Source organism: Mobula birostris, chromosome 5, assembly GCF_030028105.1.
Source record: "Mobula birostris isolate sMobBir1 chromosome 5, sMobBir1.hap1, whole genome shotgun sequence".
Lineage (NCBI taxonomy): Eukaryota > Metazoa > Chordata > Chondrichthyes > Myliobatiformes > Myliobatidae > Mobula > Mobula birostris.
In genome coordinates this window covers 182,864,480-182,889,820 of record NC_092374.1, presented here as the reverse complement: position 1 = coordinate 182,889,820, position 25,341 = coordinate 182,864,480, and the positions used below count along the sequence as shown (strand labels likewise).

General features: G+C 40.8%; 1 protein-coding gene across 5 annotated transcripts in view; it reads left to right on the top strand.

Annotated features, from left to right (window-relative positions):
- Positions 1 to 5,294, top strand: part of LOC140198108 (ras/Rap GTPase-activating protein SynGAP-like) — a 582,056-nt gene extending 576,762 nt beyond the window's left edge. For all 5 annotated transcript variants that reach the window (XM_072259023.1, XM_072259025.1, XM_072259024.1 and 2 more), the window contains one exon: positions 4,720 to 5,294. In XM_072259023.1, the coding sequence (XP_072115124.1) occupies positions 4,720 to 4,890 (171 nt within the window). In that variant the 3' untranslated portion in view covers positions 4,891 to 5,294. The remainder of the gene's footprint in view (positions 1 to 4,719) is intronic.
- Positions 5,295 to 25,341: the final 20,047 nt, after the last annotated feature.

Genomic DNA, 25,341 nt, shown 5'->3' with positions numbered 1-25,341 from the left:
CAAGTACATGGCGACCTTTCAGGAGCAGGTCCCATGGAGTTTTGTTGGGGGAAACAGATGTTCAGCAATGTGAACTTAATCCATCTTAACTTTTATAATCAGGCCTCCAATTCATCCCATTCAGCTGATGGAGTCACAAACATTTCCATCTTCTTGCCCTTTGCTCCTGAGTATTCGGGATCTAGAGAGGCAAGAGGTCTCATTGAGAGTTGAGGGTGGGGACTGGGGCCATGGCTTACTGCAAAAAAAAAACACAGTTCAATCCAACTAATCATTAACATCATTGGGTTGAAAGTTTCTCAAAAAGTGTGTCCAAGATGTTGTGTTGAAGCTGGATTTCTGTCTGTATCGCATGTGTGTCAGCTTTCAGTCTGTTGCCCACTAGTTTACTGCCTGGCTTGAGTTTTCTTTTGCCTAAAACAGTCAATAGATTGTATCGTGCTGTGCTATCTATGAAGTCTTACTGTATGACCAATGATAGATTTGCGACTTGCCAATTTAGCATTCACTGTTGGAAATCATTGGGCATGAGTACATTCAGTTCTTAGCCAGTCCAGTGAGTTAATGTAACTCAAAGATAAAATTAACTGTTCTCATTTATCAAAGTTGGGCTGTCATGCTGTTGACAATCCCCAAAATCTCACTCTATTCTTTTGCAGAACTTGTGGTTAAATAAGTGGCACACTGGCAGCAGTTGAGGGGTACATCAGCGGGGTCTCACAATTTAGTGTATGCCCTTTAAGGAGCAGTTTGCCAACTACTGCAGTGTGCCTCCTATTTGTTCTAATATTGAAGGATGGGGATTGGAAAGTACTTGAGAGGACTTTGTGGCCCCAATTCCTTCAAATTCAGAAGCTAGCATGAGTGGATGAATAGAACAGTTTAGACAATTTAGTTGCAACCCAGCCCAGAATGTATTGAACTGGCCTGCCAGTAGAGCGGAGCAGGAAAAGTTTGTGAAAGAGTAACTTGCAGCTCAACTCTAGACAAATAGATGAAATCAGATAAATTAAATGGATTAACCTTTCAACCTTCTGATCTCAACCTTCAGGGGTCCTAAATGACAGCCTGGCTGAGAGCTGATGTATTGGCCCCTCTGGTTAATGTGTTGGCCATTGTAAGTGAATATTGCAAAGCTCTGCAGTGTCTTGGTTGTGACTCCACTTTCACTTTGCAATCATACGTGCAATTTTTTTTCTTTTACTTTCATTACTGCTTCATTGAAGTTCATCGTGTCTTTATTGGGTTTGAGTGTTCCATCATCAGCTCAGTATCTTTTCAAACAAGGGGCAAACAGTGGTGGAACACGGGTGCTTTCAAGCCTGTTTGAGGATGGCGTGAAAGATCAAAGGCAAGACCTAGATCATCAAGTCTTCTCCTCATATTGGCAAGATATCAAGTCCAATCCATCGTTGTTTCATTATACCTTTAAAAAATCAGTATTCATAGTTTCAGTTGATTACCATGTAATGCTGTCCTTTTTCTTTTCATCACACGGCATCCAGTGTCTTTTGTTGGCACCTGAAGATACCCCTCAAGCAAAGGCCATGCTCTGTTGTGACTTGTAAAAGAACGTACTATGTATATCATTGTGGAAGTGCTGTTTTAGTAGAGCAAGTTGTTTTATGCATCTCCATCTTTTATAATGGCAAAATTTATAAAATATTTTTAAGGACCCCTTTGCTTTCATTCTTCCTGGTTTTCTGCACTGGTTTTGGCTCATCAGTACTTTATGACTAGACACTGTAGAACTCAACAAGTGCCTGTTTGGTGAGTTGAAGGCCCACTGTAAGGTCATGCTGCCAACAGTTATCACTGCTTCTCAACAGCATGACCCTTCATCACCAAGATAGAAAGCCAGCTTCAGCATTTGGGGAGTTGTGAAATCCTCATTGACAGAAGGATATGAGATTGGGATAGTGTTTTGTTGCATCGCATTAGCCATCATGCACATACGTACAAGCATGCATTTATAAACAGATATGTGTAGACGTACATACAGAAGTAACATGCACTGTGCATAAACAATACTTTGCCCATTGTGGAACATTCCTGGTAACCTCACTGTCAGTGCATCAATATCCAACCAAAGGGCAATGATCACCACCAAGTGAACAGAGAAGAGGATGTGAAATTTAACTGTGAACTGATTTTGTTCATCAAGTGCCTTCAGGTTCAACTTAATTCAATCTGGCAATCCATTTTGCACCTAACTGAGAATGCAGTAATGATTAAGTGCCAATGGAACTGACTTGACTTAGACTTGAAACTTTCATCTGTGTGACTTATAGTCAACCAGCTCAGACTATGAATCCCATTTTTCAGGTGACATAACTTCACAAAACTGGCTGCAATATGTACACCTGAAGGCTTACAATTGGCTTGGTAGGATGTGAAAGCAGACCAGTCTAAGGGTGTCCAGCCTGATGTACAGTACTTTGCAGTCCCCAGCTAATTACATTCAAAAAGCCAAACCAAATAAGGAAAGACAGAAAGGAAAGTGTGAGCTTTGGGGCATTGGGCAAATGCAAGGTAACAAGACCCAGAACCCAAAAGGAGACTGTGCTGTTACCTTGCATTCTAATATGCTTTGCACCTGCTATGTTTGCATGATTATCATTCTGTCACAAGTTGAAGCCTTTCATTCTCTGTGCTGTGTCTTCTTGTTTGTTTGGTCCAAGCTACGGTACCCCCATCATTACAACCAAGGGCACCTAAATTTGGTGTATCCCATAAGGAGAGCCAGGTGCTTCAGAGGTCTATTTCAATTCTGCATGACTTGCCAGATCAGGTTAAGATGAACAGAGCTTTTGGATCCTGGCCAGCATTACACTGATTTGATCATGAGTGAAGTTTAAAATCAACTATTGATCAGCAATAACCCTTTCATTTTGCTTAGGGGGTTATTAAGCATCCACCATGTCTTGTTGATTTAATCAGCAGCCCAGGCTGTGTGGGATTTCATCCTGCACTGAGAAGGGGTATGGTAACTAGAATTGGGCATCTTCCCACTGACAGTTCTAGCAGATTGATCATTTTAATCATGGGGAGGAATAGTTAAAGATTTTAGCAGCTGGAGCTTTAAGAATTGTAGGATGCTGAGGGATCTGCAGAAATGAGCTGCAGAGAAGCTGGGTACGTTATTGGGTGAGTAGGAAGAGGCTATTAATGAAGATGGCCAATGTTATTCCTAAGACTCTGTTCTGTTCCAGAGGGGCATTGCCAGGGTAGGAAAATTACTGGTCATCTGTGGTGATCCCCAGGAGCCAAGTTGATGGCAGACTGGTGGGGGGGAACCCCTCATTCTGGCGGGGAGGGAGTAGAGCAATGGTGAGCAGTTTCCTGTTTCCAGATAGTAGAAGGAAAAGGGATGAATCCTGCCAGAAAGCATTTCTACCTGCCATTTGATTACAAACCCGTATTAGGACAGGCCACTGGGCCTTTAATCCCATGCCAACAAAGCACATTATATCCAAAAAGGCAATTAAAGGGGTGACGCTGGAAAGGACAGAAAACAACCAAGTGCTGTTATAAGTCACCAACAATTCTGTTTTGATGCAAACTAACCCCGTTGATTTTAAATATTCGACATGGAGATGATGAGCTTGCATTTGATTTTAATTCCACTGCCATATCAGGTACTTATTGATTTAATGCAGCAGTAGGTCAAAGTAGCCTGCAATGGGTACAGCAAATTCCACTTTTGTACAGAGGAGAGAGTACAGGTTTGCTTCGTGTGCATGTTTCAAGTCGATACTTGGATGGAATCATTCTGCTGGTTATGCAAGGAGATGGTGCTGTGAGATTGACTCTAGATCTCTAATACTAGAAGCAAGGAGCAAGACCAGACATTTTGTCCAATTGGAATCAGTGGGCCCTGCCCATTTCATAATTTTTCAAGTATTTTATTAAGACTAACTGCCCCGAAGCTCAGGCCACCATGAAGGAGCACACTGCACTGGGATGTGAAGGCAAAGATGTTGTAAATTGTTGGTAGATTTGATTCTTGATGGCATGAAATGTCCTCGTTCCCTTGAATCATCCAGCCAAAATCCTGCATCAGGCGCACTGCTCATTCTGTTTGGGTTTATTAAAGTCTGGCCTTCCAATCAGGGTATCTATATTTTAAAACATCCCTGTTCCCTTTCCTTCACTGTTAGTTATTTTAAATTTTTATTCATTTGCTGCTGGCAACAGATTCCTCAGGATTCCATCTGCTCCCCCCGCCCCCGCCCCACACTGCCCCTTTTTCATACAGCAGAGATTTGTCATCTTTGACCTTGCTTTCTCCCACTACTTGATCTTCCATCTGTCCAGCCACATCCCAACCTTCAAGTATGTGTTCCTCATCTATGGCTCAAAGCTTATTTGCATAGACCTTGAGTCATGGAATGGTTTTGATTATCAAGAATGTCCTTGAATCCTGTTCAAAATACGTCACTTGCCTTAAAGCTATGAATATTCTATTTTTCCAGTCAAACAGCTTGAAGTATTTAAAAAATGCAATAAGTTTGTATGCACAGTTAAATTGGCATTCTTTATTAACAAATATATTCATTACCCTCTGTGCCCTAATTTCAAAATGTATTCCCTCATGCGCTGCTTCAGGGAGTTGGCTTGGCTGCTCCAAGGTACAGAGGGGTTCGCCCTCCTTGGCGATGGATGCTGTGGCTTTAACATGGATTTCTTCCCTTTTTATATTTTATTTGTCTTGTTTAGGAGAGGCAGCTCTCAACGATGGGGGCCACCAACTCCCGGCTGATGAGTACCCTAACTCACATGAAAGACCGGTGCAGCGAGACCCAGCTGAATGGCGTGATGTCATCGCACCCTCCGCCGCGCCTCCAGATTACTGAAAATGGCGAATTCCGTAATGCCAGCAACCACTGATGCAAAGGGAAAGGGGGCTGGAGCAGGGGAAAGGGGGGGGCTGGAAGCAAAGTCAGGTGCAAGACATCTCTCCTACCCCCTACTTAACTTCATTTCTCCTCTCCCTTTCCTCCACTTTCCCCTGCTCAAGCACGCCCACAATGGGATGAAGCTGGCAAAACGGCAGAAATGAGAACCAATTTTAACTATTAATAATTATTTTATATCCTGTCGTCATCCATGCACGAACACTCCTGAGTTCATTGGCTGTGGACAATGCCTGGATCTCGATGCACTTAACGAGTGGTATATTTTTCATTGCACTTTTTTACTTGTGCCGTGTTTAAATGGCCTACTGTGTGAGAAAGAAAAGGAAAATGTTTGAGATATAAATATAAATAATATATATAAATAAATATAACAAAATTGTACAGTTCATAAAAATCTCTAGTTATGTGGAGAGTGGGTTTGATTGAAATTTTCACTTACAAGGCTACTAATTTCATGCTTGGCTAATGCTTATCTCTGGTGCAATTGGAAAGCAGTTGGTTCCACCAGTTCTGGTTACTCCGATCCACCAGGAAGGAAGTGTGCATTTCTCCATTGACACATACTCTCCACCAGGAGAACTTGAGCCAAATTCAGCAGTGCTAGTGAGACTCTTGAAGTCACCTGCCTTTTGTAATTCACATCATCTCAAATCTCTGATGGAAAGAAACAGACCAGACATCACTTAGTGGTTTACAGATTTTGGAAGTGTCACTCTATATTTGTCCTGAAAACCAGAGATTATACATTCGTGCTATAATACACTGGTACAAAACAAATAAGTTTTGTTTGATTCATTCACTTTAAATGAAGGATTTGCATTTCTTAGCCTCAGGTCATCCCCAAGTAGCTTGTTGATAACTCGATAGCTATAATGACCAGGTAACCTCTATTTGTGATATTGGCTGGGGATAATTTGGCCTAGACATCAGGGAAGTTATTTCCTTTGGAATTTTGCAAAGTAGTCTTTTACCAGAGAGGCTGGCTGGTGCCTTAGTTTCATATACTATCTGAAAAAACTAGTTGCCACAGTGCAACACTCCCTCAGTATTTTCTTTTTGTCAGGTTGTGGTGTTCTTGGAGTGGGATCTGAACCTACAGCTTTAAGATGTCTTACTTCCAGTTCTTTATCTTATTAGGCACCCTACCTCCTGCTGACCACATGAGTTTAGAATCCCAAACTCCTGCAGGTCATTTTAACAAGGCCATCAACTTTGATGGTCTCTTGGACTAAAATTCCAACGCTACAGGTTCTCAAAATAATTTTAAAAATCTTGCTAGTTTCAAGCTCAAATCCCAGATCACTGTTTGTTTAAAGTTGAGAGCCCAATTCCAGGTGATTGCTCAAACTAGAACTCAATTCCTGGTTTCACATTATCACACCTGGTTTCTCCAACTACAAAACTAACCTGGATATTCTAACAGGAAGTTAAATTTATGTAGTTCTGCAAAATGTCCATAGACTTCTGATTGGCACTTCATCTAGAATTCCAGTTTTGCCTAATGTTTCAATGAACTTTGATTCTTGTCATCCGAAAACCTAACGCTTGGTGCCTACATATACAAGATCATATCCTGTTGTTTTCTCCAGCTGGATATTCTGATTCTGACAATTAGAAGCATATGTCTTTCTAATTCACCAGAAAGAAGATTAACCTACAGTCTTTGAGAATGCAGTTTTTCTCCTTTTTATTTCTTGGATGGAAAGCCATGAATCCTGTTGCTTTCCCAAGCTCTAACGCCTTCACTTCTGTTGATACTGAGGACTCATATCTCTGAAGCTCAGACAGCTAGTTGGATTTTTGACTTATGACTTATGTAAACCCAAAGTTTGGACTACTGTTAGATTCCGGGGTCATAAGACTCAATTTCACTTACACTTAAAGTATAAATTCAGTTGGTGTCCTGGAACTGAAGTGCCCTTTTCTGCGGGTCTATTGGATTTCTGGTGAACTATCAGAACTGCTTGATATTAGGCTGCCGTCCACATTAACTAAATCTCCAGGATGAGCTTTTAGAACCTTAGGGAAGTGAATTAAATGTTGCCTAGACAGCTATTATTGGTTTAGGTAAAATTAATCCAACAGTTTTCCAAAACGTCTATGCTTTCCAACAATATGGTGCCAATTATTGGTCAGTTGATCAGGTTGGATGCAAGTTATCAACATGAGGTTAGCATGAAGTTAATTCGGAAGTGAATAGATGGTATTATGGTAGAAAAGTTTACTGGGAAGAGTGTGGGTTCATTATAGATATCCTAAGGGAATGAAGTTGATAATAGTTGGGGCTGTGTGATGTGCTGGGGTAGACACTTGGTGGTTGCTGTAGATCATTGTTAGGTGAGAAACAGTTAAGTTATCGAGAGGAGATAATTCTCATAACTTATTTCTGTCTTGTGATGAAGAAAGAATTGATTAATTTCAACATATTATCTGTGACCTCAGAACATCATCCAATAATTTTTTTTAAATCATAGTCAGTTTCTCGATCTGAGAAACATGCTGGCCAAATTCGATATAAATTCAGAGAATAATTACAATGATGTTCTTCAGTAAGACCTAATAAAAGCCCTGAGCCATCCCCAAAAGGACATGCTCAATTCATGGTCAACTTTCTACTGTGTATGTCTTAAAACCAGTAAAATATCCCAAAATGCTTCACAAAACATATCCAACCAAAATCTGATACCATGCTAATGAAGGAAAGAGGAGCAGAAAGCTTAAAGGAAGTGGTTCCAAGCTGAAAGCACAAGAGTCAATGATGGGTTAAAGGAAATTTGCTATATACAAGAGCCCAGATGTGAAAGCATGTAAAGATATTAACAAGTTTACAGACGTAAGAGTGATGCCATGAAGTGGAACCAGGGATCAGTATACATCTGCTTATCAGCATGAGGAGGAGGGGGTGATTGGGGATTCTTCTTCTTCAAGATGCAGACAGCAGTAAAAACACCAGATGCTGGAATCAGGACTGATGCAAGGTCTCAACCTAAAACATCATCCATCCCTTTGCCTTTACGGATGCCGCTTGACCTGCTGAGTTCCTTCAACAACTTGTTTCTTTGCTGCAGACAACAGTGCGCTACCAGTTTTTGGTGTTTCGGAGAAAGTGGGTTATGGATGTATATCAAGGAAGTACATGGGATTCTTGTCCTATTGCCCACCCCACCTCCGGGTTGCTGATTGCACTGTAAAAGGAAAAAGCAATAGATAGTCTCCATCCCAGGATACAAATGTCGAATGCTCAAGGACATTGCCTTAAGATGAGAATAGGGAAAAGTTTAAAGGAGAAATGCAAGGCAAGTTTTTACACAGAGTGATAAGCGCCTGGAACACCGTACCAGAGATGGTGGTAGAAATAGATACAGTGGTGGAATTTAATGGACATTTCAACAGACCCATGAACATAAAGGGAATAAGGGATATGGATCATATGTAGACAGATGGACTTAGTTTCATTTGGCTTCATGGTCAACACATGGGCCAAACTGCTTGTTCCTGTGCTGTACTGTTCTATGTTGAATATATTTATGATGTCCCTTTCAGTCTCAAGCAGTCCCAAGACACTTTACTGCTAATTAAGTTCTTCTGTGCCATTGTGTGCAAAGAATGTGACAGCCAATTACACATATTCATAGTTGTTGACCAGAGGTTACAGAATATTTGTCAAAAGACCAGTGGGAAGATGAATACAAATGTTGTGAATTATTATGATCTGTAAAGAACTGCCTGAAAAGGATGTCATTCAAAAGGGAATTAGGATGTATATTTGGAAATGTATATTTGCGGGGCTGCAAGGCAAGGATAAATGAGAGGAGTGATTTTTGAGCTCTTTCAGAACATTAGCACAAGAATGATGAGCCAAAGACATCCATCTTGTGCTACACAATTTCACAAACCAGTCTCCTACTTCTGGCAAATTGTTGTGACTAGACTGTAAATTTGTGGGGGAATCTTAAATAAATAAAACTTCAGACTTTAAATTCTATAAATAATGACAAAAATTTGTGTTCTTTCAACACAAAATTGTACAGTGTGATTCTTGAAAATGACACATGTATCCAACAAAATGCCAGTTTGAATGAGAATTACTTATTGTAAGTTTGGGTGGGCATAGATAAAACTCATTTGAGATGAGTGGTAGTATTGCTCCTCAAAGAAGTTTGTTAGATTTGGAGTGCTTTTTTTCAGTTCTATAGTGGGTAAAGATTATCTTCCCTCTCTTCTATCCACTTTGGTTCCATTTCTTTACCTAACAGAGTGTCTATCAACTTAAAATGTGAAACAGTTAGATTTTTTTAGGACAAAATTCCAGTTGTCTACAAAGCTTTCTGTGAGGTATATCCTGAATTCCAGTGTTAGGATGTTCTTCATGTTCTGAGATGCCCCATCAGAGGAAGTATTTCTCACGTCATACTCATACACTCTTTGAAATCTTAAATCAATCAAATAACCTTTGGTCTTCTGCATTCAGATAATACAAACCTCAACTTGACAATTTGTTCTCATGCTTGAACAGTCTTAAGCCCAGGATAATTCTGAGCTATCTGCACTGCAGCTCTTCAAAATCAATAACTAATCCTATCCAAGAATCCAGATCTGAATGGATTTATTTGGTGTTTTTCACTTAAGATATTTTGAAGTGTTTCACAGTTAGTAAAGTATGTTTGAAGTAACCACCGAGAAGTTTATGTGTGCAGATGGCAGTAGCAGGGATGAGAAAATATAAAAGAGTGATGCCATAAGATATTTTGAAGTGCTTCAGTTAGTAAAGTATGTTTGAAGTAACCACCGAGAAGTTTATGTGTGCAGATGGCAGTACCAGGGATGAGAAAATATAAAAGGATCATACAGCATCAAGCCCTTCAACCTAACTGGTCCATGCCTACCAAGCATCCAAGCATTCTAAAGATCTTCCCAACTGATTTCCTAACATCATCTTTTTGAAGGAGGCAATAGAATCTGGGATAAAATAATGTTCAGAATTCCCACAATCTGCCCCAGTATAATGTGTTCACAAAAGCACTGTGCCACGGTGTGTAGTTCATTTGCAAAGCATTGTATTTAAACAACGTACATATTGAATATTTTGTGACGTTACTGCCAAGTAGTACAGCAAATAGCTCTCCCGTCCAACCAGCATCACACATGGATATAAAGAGGATGTATCAGTGCATATGCTGCACTGCTCTCTCTTTAGACGTGTGGCTCAATGTACACGTTGAACATCAGCTATAAATCTAGTCTAGTAATCAGTTTATGGAGACCTCTTGATTTTACATTTTTCATATCAAATCTATACTTCTATGGTTTTCTTCTGGAAATGAACTTCCACAAGGTTCAGCTTCTTTGTCAAGCTTGGATTTCCTGTCCCAAATTTTGCACTGGAATCTTGATGGATTGATAAACCATGCAGATTTGGTTCATCTGGAGCAAAGGCAATTTGATCTATTGTACACTTTAGATTTTGTACCCAATATAAGCCAGATACCTGTAGCACAAACTTCAGCTGTAATTGCTAACTTCCAAGCTTGATGATACCATAATCCATAAGAGCAAAATTAGGTCATTCAGCCCATCGAGTCTGCTCCGCTATTCCATCATGGCTGATTAATTATCCCTCTCTCAACCCCATTCTCTTACCTTTACTTATAACCTTTGACACCCTGACTAACCAAGAACGTATTAGCCTCCGCTTAAAATATGCCCAATGGCTTAGTCTACACAGCCGTCTGTAGCAATTAATTCCATTGATTCACTGCCATCTGGCTGAAAAAATATTTGTCATCTTTCGCCTCTGTTCTAAATGGCCTTCCCTCTATTCCGAGGCTGTGCTCTGTGGTCCTAGACTCCCCCACTAAAGGAAGCATCCCCTCCAGATCAATCCTATCTGCAACTTTCAGTATTCAATAGGTTTCAATGAGATCCCACCTTATTCTGCTAAATTCCAGTGAGTACAGGCCCAGAGCCATCAAACATTTTCACTCCTGGAATCATTCTCATGAAGCGTCTCCTCTCCAAAGCCAGCAAATATTTTCTTAGACGAGAGGCCAAAACCTGCTCAAAATATTCTGTGTGGTATGACCACTGCATTTTAAAGTCTCAGCATTACTTCCTTGCTATTCTTGAAATTAGTGCTTTCATTGTATTTGCCTTCATTAACACTGACTCAAGCTGCAAGTTAACCATTGGGGAATCCTGCAAGAGGACTCCCAAGTGCCTTTGCACCTCATATTTTTGAATTTTCTCCCTGCTTAGAAAATAGTCTGTGCCTTTATTTTTTTTTTTACCAAAGTGCATGATCATACTATAGTCCATGTGTCATGTCATTGCTTATTCTCCCAATCTGTCCGTGTCCTTCTACAGACTCCCTGCATCCTCAACACTAACTGCCTCTCCACCTATCTTCATATCATCCCCAAGCTTGGCAACAAAGTCATCAATTCAGTCATCCAAATCATTCACGTATAACATGAAGAGGAACAGTTTCAACATCGAACCCTGCGGAGCACCTCTAATCACCAACAGCCAATGAGAAAAGGCCCCCTTTATTCCCATTCTTTGCCTCCTGCCAGTCTGCCAATCTTCTCCATACTAGTTTTTCCTGTAATACCACGGGCTGTTACCTTGTTAAGCAGCCTCATATATGGCACCTTGTCAAAGGTCTTCTGAAAATCCAAGTAAACAACATCTACTGACTCCACTTTGTCTGTCATGTTTGTATTTTCTTAAAGTGTTCCAACAGCTTCCTTTAAGGAAACCATGCTGACTTTGGCCTATTTCATCATGTGCTTCAAATACCCTGAAACCTAATCCTTAATAATGGACTCCAACATCTTCCCAACCACCAAAGTCAGGCTAACTGGCCTATACTGTCCTTTCTTTTGCCTTCCTCCCTTCTTAAAGAGTGGAGTAACATTTGCAATTTTCCAGTCATCCAGAACCATTTCAGGATCTAGTGATTCCTGAAAGATAATTACAGATGCCTTCACAATCTCTTACGCTACTTATTTCAGAACACTGTGGTGTAGTCCATCGGGTCCAGCTGACTTATGTACCTTCAGACATTTCAGCTTCCCAAGCACTTTCTCCTTTAGTAATAGCAGCTGTACTCACTTCTGCCCTGACACCCTAAATTTTTTGGCATCCTGGTAGTGTCTTCCACAGTGAAGACTGACGCAAAATACTTACGTTCATCTGCCATTTCTTTTGCCCGATTACTATCTCTCCAGCATCATTTTCCAGTGATCTGCTATCCACTCTCTTTTACTCATTATATATTTGAAAAAAAAATTTTGGTATCCTCTTTGGTATTATTGGCTAGCTCGCCCTCATATTTCATCATTTTCTTGCTTTATGGCTTTTTTGTTGGCTCCTATTGGTTTTTGAAAGCTTACCAATCTCTAGCATCTCACTAATCTTTGCTATATTATATGCCTTTTTTTTGCTTGTATACTATCTGAATTGACTTCATTGACTGAATTACTATCTTTGACTTTCCTTTAGAATACTACTTCATCTTTGGTGTGTACGATTCTATCTTGCGCCTTTAGAATTCCTTCCAGAAGTTCCAGCAATTGCTATTCTGCTGTCATCCCTACCAGTGTTCCCTTCCAATCCACTTAGGCCAGCTCCCCTCTCCTGCCTGTGTAATTCTCTTTACTCCACTGTAATAATGATACATCTGACTTTAATTCTCCCTCTCAAACTGTAGGATGAATTCTATCATATTATGATCACTGTCTCGTAAAAGGGCTTCTTTGCCTTTAGCTCCCTTATCAAATCTGGTTCATTACACAACACCCAATCTTGAATTGCCTTTCTCTTAGTGTGCTCAATCACGAGCTGCTCTAAAAAGCTATCTTGTAGGTATTCTAAAAATTCCCTCTCGTGGGATCCAGCACCAACCTGATTTACCCAATCTACCTGCATACTGAAATCATAACGTTACCCTTTTTACATGCCTTTTCTATCTCCTGTTGTAATTTATATCCCACATCCTGGCTACCATTTGGAGATCTGTATATAACTCTCATCTGGGTCTTTTTATCCTTGCAATTTCTTAACTACCCACAAAGGTTCTAATCCTCCAATTCTCTGTCACCTCTTTCTCAGGATTTGATTTCATTTTCTACCAGTAGAGCCACGCCCCCCTCCTCTGGCTACCTGCCTGTCCTTCCAATGCAATGCATATCCTTGGATGCTAAGCCTCCAACTGTGATCCACTGTCAGCCACAACTCAGTGACGCCCACAATGTTATACCTGCTAACAGGTATAACAACTACAAGATAATCTATTTTATTCCATATACTGCATGCATTAAAATGTAGCACCTTCAGTCCTGTATTCATTACCCTTTTCTATCTTGCCCCCTTCAACTCATCCCACAGATTGCAACTTGCTCTATTGTTGGGCTGTTTTTCCTCACAGTCTCACTATATCTACTTGTATAGCAGCTGCCCATCCTCAGCCCTATCACTCTGATTCCCATCCCCCTGCCAAATCAGATACATGGCCTAAAAGCACAAATGTGCTTTCAAATGATATAGTGAAATTTGTGATCTGTATGATTCTCATCAACTCGGGAAGCTAAATTTGCTTTTGCAAATCTTTATTAAGAAATCTGCATTTACTGTATGTATCCTTGTTGGTGTGCAAGGCTGTACTGCAACAAGAATGGGCCCAGGAGAGTCCAAAATTTTCTGAAATATATTCCTTCACCACTTTGTTTAGTAAGAGCTTCTTGAAAGCTCCTCTTGAGCCAGATGTGTGAAGAGATGAGAGAGTGTTTGATAATATTCCGCTTTAGAAAATTTGGAAATTTTTGATCAAAATGGACCAGCGTTGTCCAAATCAAAAATTTCATGCAGATGCATGTTGCTTTCAGTTGTGGTTCATAAATGTTCCAGTTTGAGGAAACTGGTTCAATTTTGCAGAATAGCTTGCATGCATTTCTGAAAAAGGTCAAGTAGGCTTGTTCTGAAACTTTGACAAAACAGCTTTTGATAGATAGTGATTCAAGCTCGCTGTTCAATGTGGCCATGAATTAGGCAATGTCTGCTGAGTTGCTTTCCTCCTGACTGTACAGCTTGAAATTAGCCAAAAATATTTTAAAGTAGCAATTATTGCCACAGTTCCCACCCCTGCTTCCACATGACATCTCAGAACAACAATTGTAAAATGGTTTTACATAGAACATAGAAATTTACAGCTCATTACAGACCCTTCAGCCCACAATGTTGTGCCAGCCATGTAACCAATTCTAGAGACTGCCTAGAATTTCCCTGGCACACAGCTCCATGTACCTATCCAAGAGGTTCTTAAAAGACCCTGTTGTATCCACTTCCACCACCGCCACTGGCAGTGCATTCCACGCACACACTACTCTCTGTGTGAGAATCTTACCCCTGACATCCCGTTGATACCTGTTTCCAAGCACCTTAAAACTATGCCCCCTCATGTTCATCATTTCAGCCCTGGGAAAAAGCCTCTGGCTATCCACACGATCAATGCCCCTCATCATCTCATACACCTCTATGAGGTCACCTCTCATTTTCCATCGCTCCAAGGAGAAAAGGACAAGTATACTCAACCTATTCTTATAAGGTACGCACTCCAATCCAGGGAACAGTCTTGTAAATCTCCTCTGCTCTCTCCAACACACCATACACCTTCTTAACAATGCTGTCAACCTGCACAGCAGCTTTGAGTGTCCTATTGACATGGACCCCAAGATCTTGTAGATCCTCCACACTGCCAAGAGTCTTGCCATTTATATTGTATTCTGAGTTCATTGTTTTAGTTCCTTGTTTGTGCACCGTGCAATTTCTGCTCATACTTTCAGTGTCTGTCTGTAAATCTGCGATTTGCGATACATTTGCTAATAAGTGTTTATCAACTGCATTTAACATCGATCCCATGGTCATTTGTTCTATCAGCTACTGCAGTGTTTTGCATGGAGTATTCAGTCATGTAGTCATATTGCAGTGGAACAGTTGCCCATTTTGCTGCTGCTAACATGGGCTTCACTGATCTGGGATCTAAGTTTGTGGACCAAGTGCTGGTAAGTGGGATTAATACAGATGGGTACTTGATGGACAGAATAGATAGAGTAGCCAAAGACGTGCTTCTGCGCTCTGTGGCTAAAGCTGCCAGAACTGACTCTCAATCTGCTACTAAGATAAAGCAGCTGCCTTTTAAAAATATTGCTGGAAATTGGATTTCAAAAATTTTTCCAAGGGCTACTCATTTGCACTGTCAACAATGGCACAAAAAGCAAAAGTGACAAGTCTTTCTCATTATCGTCCATTACATGACTTCTTACTGTACTGACACCGTTACGTGCCAACTTGTGCAAAGTGCAATGAAGACAGAGAACTCCACCTGTAATCTTTGTTAAATTCACTGGTTGCAAAATGCTCCTACCAAATATTGGAAGGCTGTCTTAGAGTGGACGTGGAGAGAATGTTCCAGAAGTGGGAGAGTCTAGGACCAAGGGGCACAGCCTCAGAATAGGAGGACATCCATTTAGAACAGGAATGAGGTGGAATTTCTTCAGCCAGAAGGTGGTGAATCTGTGAAATTCATTGCTGAGACAGGTGGGAAGACCAAGACATTGAGTATATTTCAAATGAAAGTTGATAGGTTCTTGATTAGTAAGGGCGTCAAAGTTTACAGGGAGAAGGCAGGCGAATGGGGTTCAGACAATAAATCACTAGAAAAAAATGTCAGAGCAGACTCAATGGGCCAAATGGCCTAATTTTGCTGCTATGACTTTTGCCCCTAACAGTCAGTTAAGCTGCCTCACCACTTCACTGAAGTAGTTTTTATTGTGACACCTGGTGCTGACTGTATGGAATGTGTGATGGCATGGGTTCACTGCCCCCTCCCCACATATTTGGTTTCCTCCCTGAGGTGTAAGGTAAGTTAGCAATGGGATGTTAAAGAGTGCATGTATGAGAGAATAGTCTACAGGAAAATAACTGGAGAACGGGGTGGCTGCTCTCCAATTTTCTATGAGAAGGATGATCACTGAAACTGCAGCCACTTGCTTGAGACTTGAGTTTTGTAGTGTAGGACCTTGCCTCAGTTCTCTGCAGTTGTTCTGACATGGCAGGTGAAATTCTGAGGGATCCTTGCATGCCATTTCTGTGAACCCAGCTCTTTTACATTAAAGTTCAAATGTCAAGTTTGCACACTCAATGGCTTTGATTAAATTTGTTAATTTACCAGCCATAAACGACTCTATTGTATAAAGTAGCATTTAAAAAGCCTCCAACGAGGCTAGTCCCATCGACCTGCACCTGGACCAGAGCCCTCCATACCACTCCCATCCATGTATCTATCCAAATTTCCCTTAAATATTGAAATCAACCCTGCATCCACTACTTGCGCTGGCAGCTCATACCACCCTCTGAGTGAAGAAATTCCCCTTCATGCTCTCCTTAAACATTTCATTTAAATATTGTTAGCTATTCCTAATTTAATTTATTGGGGGATATGTGAAAAATACTCCCATGTGTATTGCTTGCATATTAAGGATTCTTTGAGAACTTTTTTTCCTGAAAATGTTTACAGTTCATTGAATCTATTTATTTATTTAGAGATACAGCACAGAATAGGCCCTTCCAGCTCTTCAAGCTGCACCACCAGCAACCCCCAATATAACCCCAGCCTAATCACAGGGCAATTTACAGTGACCAATTAACCTACTAACCAATATGTCTTTGGACTGGGGAAGGAAAAGGGAGCACCCAGAGGAAACCCACGCAGTCACGGAGAGAACATACAAACTCCTTCGAGATGGCACCAGGATTGAACTCTGAACTGTAATAGCATCGCGCTAATCAATAAGCTACAGTGGTGCCCAAGATTCATATCAGATCGATTCCCGAATTCTGTGCTTAGCCACTGTTTTTCTCATCTCGTAAGAGATGGGATATAGAAGCCGGGGCATGTCCTTGTGTCTTCTCTGCCTCTCAGCAAGGTCTTAAAATTTAGCGTAATATTCCTTGAATGTTTCAAAATCTATCAATTACTATTCTCATTCTTGAATGTTTTTAAGGACTAAAGCTCTCTGAGAAAGAATTCTCAAGATCTACAAACCTTTGATTAGGGAAATTCTCATTGATATTGAATCTCACACCCTTCTCATTCTCGACTCTTTAGTGAGGTGCCAATGTTCTCTTGGCACCTGCACTATCAATCTCAGAATCCTCTATGGTTAGTTCCCAAACATTATTAGATATGAGTCAATTTTCCTCAATCTTTCTTCACAAGAAAATCCTCTGCTCCTGAGAATGAAGTGAATCTGTACTGAACCTTTTGCAAGACAATTACATCTAGTCTTTCATTTTGTGCCCTTCCAGTGCTGCTGATTTGGGGATAACATTAACTGAAGTTGCTGTGCAGAATTCTCACAGGATCAAGTCGTGTGCCATTCTTATGACTCTGTAGATACTGTTCTCCAGTACATATCTGCAGGAAGTGGAAATAAGAAAATTAAGAGCAGGACCTCTCAAGCCAACTCTGCCACTCTATATGATCATGGCTGATCCTTGTTGGTTTCAAATCTCTTCTGTGTCATTCCCCTGCAGCCGCCAATTCCTTGAACCTTTAAATATTTATCTATCGCCACCTTAAATGTATCTGATGATCTTGGAGCAGACAATTGCCAGGCATCTGAACAAAGAAATTTCTATACAGGTCAATTTTAAGTGCCCAGCCCCCTTCTCTAGTAACTGTTTCCCTTTTTTACTCTACCCCGTAAACCAACCCAGGGGTCTCCCAATAGATGATTATGTTAAAATTATCCCCTCCGAATCCTGTTCTTGGACATGATCTTGTGTAATCGTTGGAGCCACTAATAAACGCCGGAGTTCAGAGTTCCATTCCGACCTCATCTGTCTGGACATCCTCCCTGTGGAATGTATGGGTTTCTCTGGGTGCTGCAGTTTCCTCCCTCGGTCTGGGAAAGCATACGAGTTCGTAGGTTATTGTAAATTGTCCCATGATTAGGTTAGAGTTAAACTGGGGTTAGTGAGGGTGGCTGGGCATGGGGGTGGGGGAGGCCTACTCTGCTGTATGTATAAATAAATAAATGTGCAACATATATAATCCATGCATTAAAAATATTAAAAGCTTGTGACAATTCTGCTTTGTTAACCTGTGCTCTCATACAGTTAACAAAATCAGAAGTGGTTAACATAAATCTTGTTTGTACAGAACTTAATCTCATGAGAGAATATCACAATTGCTTCCTGATCCACATCCCATCCTAGCCCTGTGTCAAATAGCCCAAGAATGTATACGTGTTTTTGCATTGTGTGTAAACTGTCAAATATGTGAAACCACATTTCATTGTCTTTTTTTTACAAGAAAAGTCTTTCAAGATTTGAGTGATTGCAGGAAATGGGCAAAACTTAATTGGAGTGGGCTAGAAGTACCCATTTTGCACTGTGGGGTACTGATGCATTTTAGATTTAACACTTCAGCCAGAATTGATAGAGTATTTTGCACAAATTGCTGAGCATCCATTGAGGGAGGTATGTTGTTGCCAAGAATATCAGTATACATCTGTGTTCGGCTGCCTGGCTTCAGCCTAGTGTCTGGGCTGTTCACTTGATTAGATGTCAGCCATGGGTTATTCATAGAGTGGTGCATCACAGTGGCGCAGGTAGTAGAGGAGCTGCTTCATAGTACAGAAACTGAGGGCTTAGTCCTAACACTGGGTGCTATTCTGTGTTCTTTCTTTAATATGTCTGATTCCTCCAGGTTCTCTGGTGTCCTCCCACATCTCAAGGACATGCAAAGACATTGTAAGTTAGTTTGCTGCAGTAATTTGCTCCAAGTGTGTAGGTGAGTGTTAGAATGTGATGGGAGATGTTAAGAATGTGAGATGAATAAAAGAAGATATTTAATGTCGATTTGGTGTCAAAGGGCAATTGATGATTGACAGTGGCAAGAGAAAATCTGTGGATGCTGAAAATTAAAGCACTACACGCAAAGTGCTGGAGGAACTTAGCATTCCTTTGCCTTCAAATGACCTGAAACATTGACTGCTTAATCTTTTCCATAGATGCTGCCTGGCCTGCAGAGTTCCTCCAGTATTTGGTTGTGATGATTGATACTGACTCAGTGGACTGAAGAACTTGTTTCCTTGTGGAATCTCTATGACTCAAGTTTTTAGGTTTGAAACCGGCTTGAAAGGTGACCAGAACAGCAGTTAGGCACACCTGTCATAATTGTGAAGGGGCGGTCCTCGTGCAGAAACTTTAAGTAACAGCTTCCAAAGGAGATGCAGAGCAGGTATAGGCAGGTTGGAACAAACGAGATACTTATGAAGTATAAGAGGTGTAAGAGAACACGAGAAAGAAATCAGGAGGGCAAAAAGAAGGCTTGAGGTTGCCCTAGCAGACAAGGTGAAGAAGAATCTTAAGGGATTCAACAGATATGTTAAGAGCAAAAGGATTGCAAGGGACAAAATTGACCCTCTGGAATATCAGAGTGGTAATCTATGTGTGGAGCCAAAAGGGATGGGGGAGGACTTAAATAGACTCTTTGTATCTGCATTTACTCAAGAGATGGACACTGAGTCTATTGAAGTGAAACAAAGCAGCAGCAAGATCATAGACCCTATACAGATTACAGAGGAGGAGGTCTTTGCGGCAAATTAGGGTAGATAAATCCCCAGGGCCTGACAAGATGTTCTCTTAGACCCTGTGGGAGGTAAGTGCAGAAATTGCAGGGGCCCTAGCAGAGATACTTAAATCATCCTTGGTGACAGGTGAGGTACCAGAGGACTGGAGGGTAGCTAATATTGTTCAATTATTTTAAAAGGCTATAAAAATATTTAACTCAGAAATTATAGGCCAGTGAGCCTGACATCAGTGGTGGGAAAGCTATTGGAAGGTATTCTAAGGGACCGGATATATAAATATTTGAATAAGACATAGACTGATTAGGGATAGTCAGCATTGTGTAGTGTGTGCAGTTTTGGTCACCTACCTACAGGAAAGATGTAAGTAAGGTTGAAAGAGTACACAGAAAGTTTATAAGGATGTCACTGGCACTGGAAGACTTGAGTAATAAGGAAAGATTGAATAGGTTAGGACTTTATTCCTTGGAATGTAGAAGATTGAAGGGAGATTTGACAGAGGTATACCAAATTGTGAGGGGTAAAATAGGATAAACACAAGCAGGCTTTTTCCACTGAGGTTGTGTGGGACTACAACTAAAGATCATGGGTGAAAAGTTTAAGGGGAGCATGAGGGGAGACTTCTTCACTTAGAAGATTGTGAGACTGTGGCACGAGCTGCCAATGCACATGGTGAATGCAAGCTCGATTTCAGCATATAAGAGAAGTTTGGATGGATACGTGGTTGGTAGGGGTATGGAAGGCTATGGGCCAGGTGCAGGTTGATGGAAACAGGCAATTTAAATGACTCAGCATGGACTAGGTGGGTCGGAGGACCTGTTTCCATGCTGTATTTTCTATGACTCTATGCCTGTGCATTTCCTCCCTCGTTTCCTCATCCAGCATTGGTTCAGTAATTATTCTGAAGTAGCCTCAGAGGTAATGATCTTCCTGTCTTGTGGAGGTGGTGTGCTAAGCTTGCTCCTCAGTAATGTACTGCTTAGTATTATTTGCAAAGTTAAGCTCAAGTGTATCATTCTGCAAGACAGTGTCAAAATTGGTGAATAAGTGTGTCATACACTGTAGCAGTGTTTAGCCTTGTTCATTCAGACTCCATTATCTTCTGCTCTTGACACACAAATATAGTCTATCACCTGCAAGTACAATCTAGCACTCTCCCCTAACGGATACAGTTACAACTCAAGACAATAACAATCTCAGTCATTGCAGCCTCCAGCATTTTGTGTGTGTTAAATTTGTATTTTAGTACCTTTTCTGTCAACATGCTAATAACTTTCCTCCTAGAACATTATCCATCCTTTCACAAAAAATATATGTTCATTCATGCTCAGCCTCTCTTATGTACATGTGAGCAAATTTATTGAATGAAAATATAAACATCTTGCAATGCAACATTTTATCACATGGGGGGGGGGGGGTGGGATCAGAACTCCAAGATAATCACAAATAGGGAATTCAGGAGGACTTTTAACCAGAGACTGGTGAGAATGTTGAACTGTCTGCCACAGTGAGCAGTCAGAATGAATATAGGCAGAGAAGGAAATGGAAGATTGTACTGAACAGGTGACTGGCGAAGGTGGAAAGAGGCTCACCTGAGCCATAAAATGCACAAGGTAGTTGTATAGTAGTTACTTTCCCAAGTTCACCCTCTGCAATTTTTTTGTTTGATCCACTTCAGACCATCTTTCTTCTTCTGTATACTTATGTCCAAATTAGACCATAAGATATAGGAGTAGAATTGGGCCATTCAGCCCTTCAAATCTGCTCTGCTGTTCATTGCCGATTTACCTCTTCTCAACTCGTTTCTCGAAGATAAATCTTATATCTCCAAGTTCTTTTCAAAAAGCTTACTTTCTTCTTTTTTGTCAGAGTTCTTTGCTCTTGATGCTCTCAAGGTTTCTTAAATGCCAAGTAGACATGTTTCCAGAGCAGAAAGGAAGGTACCCAAATGATTACTTTCTCAGCAGCTCTGTTCAAATTCTATCTAACTTCCTTCCAAGTAACTATTATTAAGTCATTCATCTTTGATAAAGTTCATTACGGTGATTGGTTCTATGACTATTTTGCTAATCTGTGGTTCTTTTGAAAGCAGATACAGATATTAATTATATTAATTCCTGTGAAGTAGGTCCTGGTGACAAGACTGCTATATATTGCCTTATGTCCTCTTAACACAGTTGAGTAATTTACTGACTATTTCTGAAAGCACCATTTTGAGATGGGGCTGAAGTAGAGTTTAGGGGGAAAAAATGAGCTGCTTGAGGCAGCATCTGTAGACAGGAATTCAAGGTCAATGTTTCAGGTCAAATCCCTTTTGACCTGGATCAGTAAAAGTTCAGATGAAAGGTCTTGATCTGAAATGTCCATTTCCTTTTTCAGGTGCAGCCCGACCTGCAGGGTTCCTCTAGCATTTTCTTTAATGGTCCAGATTCCAGCCTCTCTCTCTACAATGCTTGACTAGCTGAGTTCTTACAGCATTTCCCTTTTTATTTTGAAAAATTACTGCTGATTAACTTTCCATAAGGACATTAATGAGCCAATTGAATCTTTATAATGATTTGCCATTTTCTTGGTCATTTTGAATAAAAGCTGAGCATCAGTTAGCTTTTAAAATGCTGAAATGAAGATCTCAGATTCCCCTGCTGGGAACAGTACTCATGTGCTTCTTTTGTTTTACATTTCTGGATAACTAGACCACTAATTTAACCATGAAATTCCCCTGCCTTCATCTCTGTGAGCTTTGTTTTGTTGTTTTTTTTTTGTATTGAGAACAACCATCTTGATGTATTGAAGCAGAGTGTATTCTTTGGACAGCTAGGCAAGTATTGGTGGTTGTTGATCATCTCTGACAATGACAGGAAACCTGTGCACGAGAGTTTTTTAAGTGGAAAAGCCATTGTACTGGGGCAGTTCAACTCTCTCGACCTGAGAAGTTTGGTCCATTGGTATGAACAAGCATCACAAACTGGTTGTCCTTGGTTGCAGTGGATGACTATGACCAGGGCTAAAAGAAGGCATGAAGTTGCTCTAGTAGACAAGGTACAGAAAAATCCAAATGGATTCTATAGATATGTTAAGAGCAAGGGGTTTGCAAGGGACAAAATTAGTTCCTCTGGTAGACCAGCATGGCAATTCATGTATGGATTCAAAACAGGTAGGGAATCTTAAAATTTTTGCATCTGTATTTACTCAGGAGATGAACACACAGTGAATGGAAGTAAGGCAAAGTGGCATCAGCTTCATAAACCCTATACAGATTACAGAGGAGGAGGTGTTTGCTATCCTGAGGCAAATCAGGGTGGATAAAACCCAGGATCTGACAAGGTGTTTCCTCGGACCCTACAGGAGGCTAGTGCTATGCTGGAAAAATGGGATGAAAATGGAATTTAATGCAGACAAGTGTGAGCTTTTGCACTTCAGTAGGACCAGCCAGTGTAGTTCTTACACAATGAACAGTAGGGCACTGCAGAATGTGGTAGAACAAGGGTATCTGGGAATACAGATCCATAATTTGTCGAAGGTGACGTCACATGTAGATAGGGTTGTAAAGAAAGCTTTTGGCACACTGGCCTTCATAAATCAATGTATTGAGTACAGGAGATGGGACATTATGTGAAGTTATATAAGATCTTAAATGGGTTTTTTGCGTCTGTATTTACTAAGGAAACTGGCATGAAGTCTATGGAATTAAGGGAAACAAGTAGTGAGATCATGGAAACTGTACAGATTGAAAAGGAGGAGGTGCTTGCTAGCTTGAAGCAAATTAAAGTGGATAAATCCCCAGGACCTGACAGGGTATTCCCTCGGACCTTGAAGGAGACTAGTGTTGAAAATGCAGGGACCCTGGCAGATATATTTAAAATGTCAGTGTCTACGGGTGAGGTGCCGGAGGATTAGAGGATGGCTCATGTTGTTCCGTTGTTTAAAAAAGGATCAAAAAGTAATCCGGGAAATTATAGGCCGGTAAGTTTGACGTCAGTAGTGGGTCAGTTATTGGAGGGAGTACTAAAAGACAGAATCTACAAGCATTTGGATAGACAGGGACTTATTAGGGAGAGTCAACATGACTTTGTGCGTGGTAGGTCATTTTTGACCAATCTATTGGAGTTTTTCGAGAAAGTTACCAGGAAAGTGGATGAAGGGAAGGTAGTGGATGTTGTCTACATGGACTTCAGTAAAGCCTTTGACAAGATCCCGCATGAGAGGTTAGTTAGGAAAATTCAGTCGCTAGGTATACATGGGGAGGTGGTAAACTGGATTAGGCATTGGCTTAATGTAAGAAGCCACAGAATGGTAGTAGTGGATTGCTTCTCAGAGTGGAGGCCTGTGACTAGTGGTGTGCCACAGGGATCAGTGCTAGGTCCATTGTTATTTGTCATCTATATCAATGATCTGGATGATATTGTGGTAAATTGGATCAGCAAATTTGCTGATGATACAAAGACTGGAGGTGTAGTAGACAGTGAGGAATGTTTTCAAAGCTTGCAGATGGATTTGGACCAGCTGGAAAAATGGGCTGAAAAATGGCAGATGGAGATTAATACAGACAAGTGTGAGGTATTGCACTTTGGAAGGACAAACCAAGGTAGAACATACAGGGTAAATGGTAAGGCACTGAGGAGTGCAGTAGAACAGAGGAATCTGGGAATACAGATACGAAATTCCCTAAAAGTGGCGTCACAGGTAGATAGGGTCGTAAAGAGAGCTTTTGGTACATTGGCCTTTATTAATCAAAGTATTGAGTATAAGAGCTGGAATGTTATGATGAGGTTGTATAAGGCATTGGTGAGGCCGAATCTGGAGTATTGTGTTCAGTTTTGGTCACCAAATTACAGGAAGGATATTAATAAGGTCGAAAGAGTGCAGAGAAAATTTACAAGGATGTTGCCAGGACTTGAGAAACTCAGTACAGAGAAAGGTTGAATAGGTTAGGACTTTATTCCCTGGAGTGCAGAAGAATGAGGGAAAATTTGATAGAGATATATAAAATTATGATGGGTATAGATAGAGTGAATGCAAGCAGGCTTTTTCCACTGAGGCCTGAAAAAAACTGAGGTCTGAGGGGAGAAAAAAAACAGAGGACATGGGTTAAGGGTGAAGGGGGAAAAGTTTAAAGGGAACATTAGTGGGGGCTTCTTCATACAGAGAGTGGTGGGAGTGTGGAATGAGCTGCCAGATGAGGTGGTAAATGCGGGTTCTTTGTTAACATTTAAGAATAAATTGGACAGATACATGGATGGGAGGTGTATGGAGGGATATGGTCTGTGTGCAGATCGGTGGGACTAGGCAGAAAATGGTTCGGCACAGCCAAGAAGGGCCAAAAGGTCTGTTACTGTGCTGTAGTTTTTCTATGGTTTCTATAGTTTTCTATGTTGGTGAGACCTAATTTGGAACATTGTAGTTGGTAACCTGCCTACAAGAAGATGTACAAGATTGAAAGAATACAGAGAAAATTTACAAGGATATTGCTGGGTCTGGAGGATCTGAGTTAGAAGGAAGGATTCAATCGGCTAGAACTGTATTCCTTAGAATGTAGAATTCTGAGAGGAGATTTCATAGAGGTATAAAAAAATTATATAGGGTATAGATAAGGGAAATGCAAGTAGGATTTTTCCACTGAGGTTGGGTGGGACTGCAACCGGAGGTCATGGGTTAAGAGTGAAAGGTGAAAAGTTTAAGGGGAACCTGAGGTGAAACTTTTTCACTCAGTGGGTTGTGAAAGTGTGAAATGAGCTGTCTGCATAAGTGGTGCATGCAAGCTCAATTTC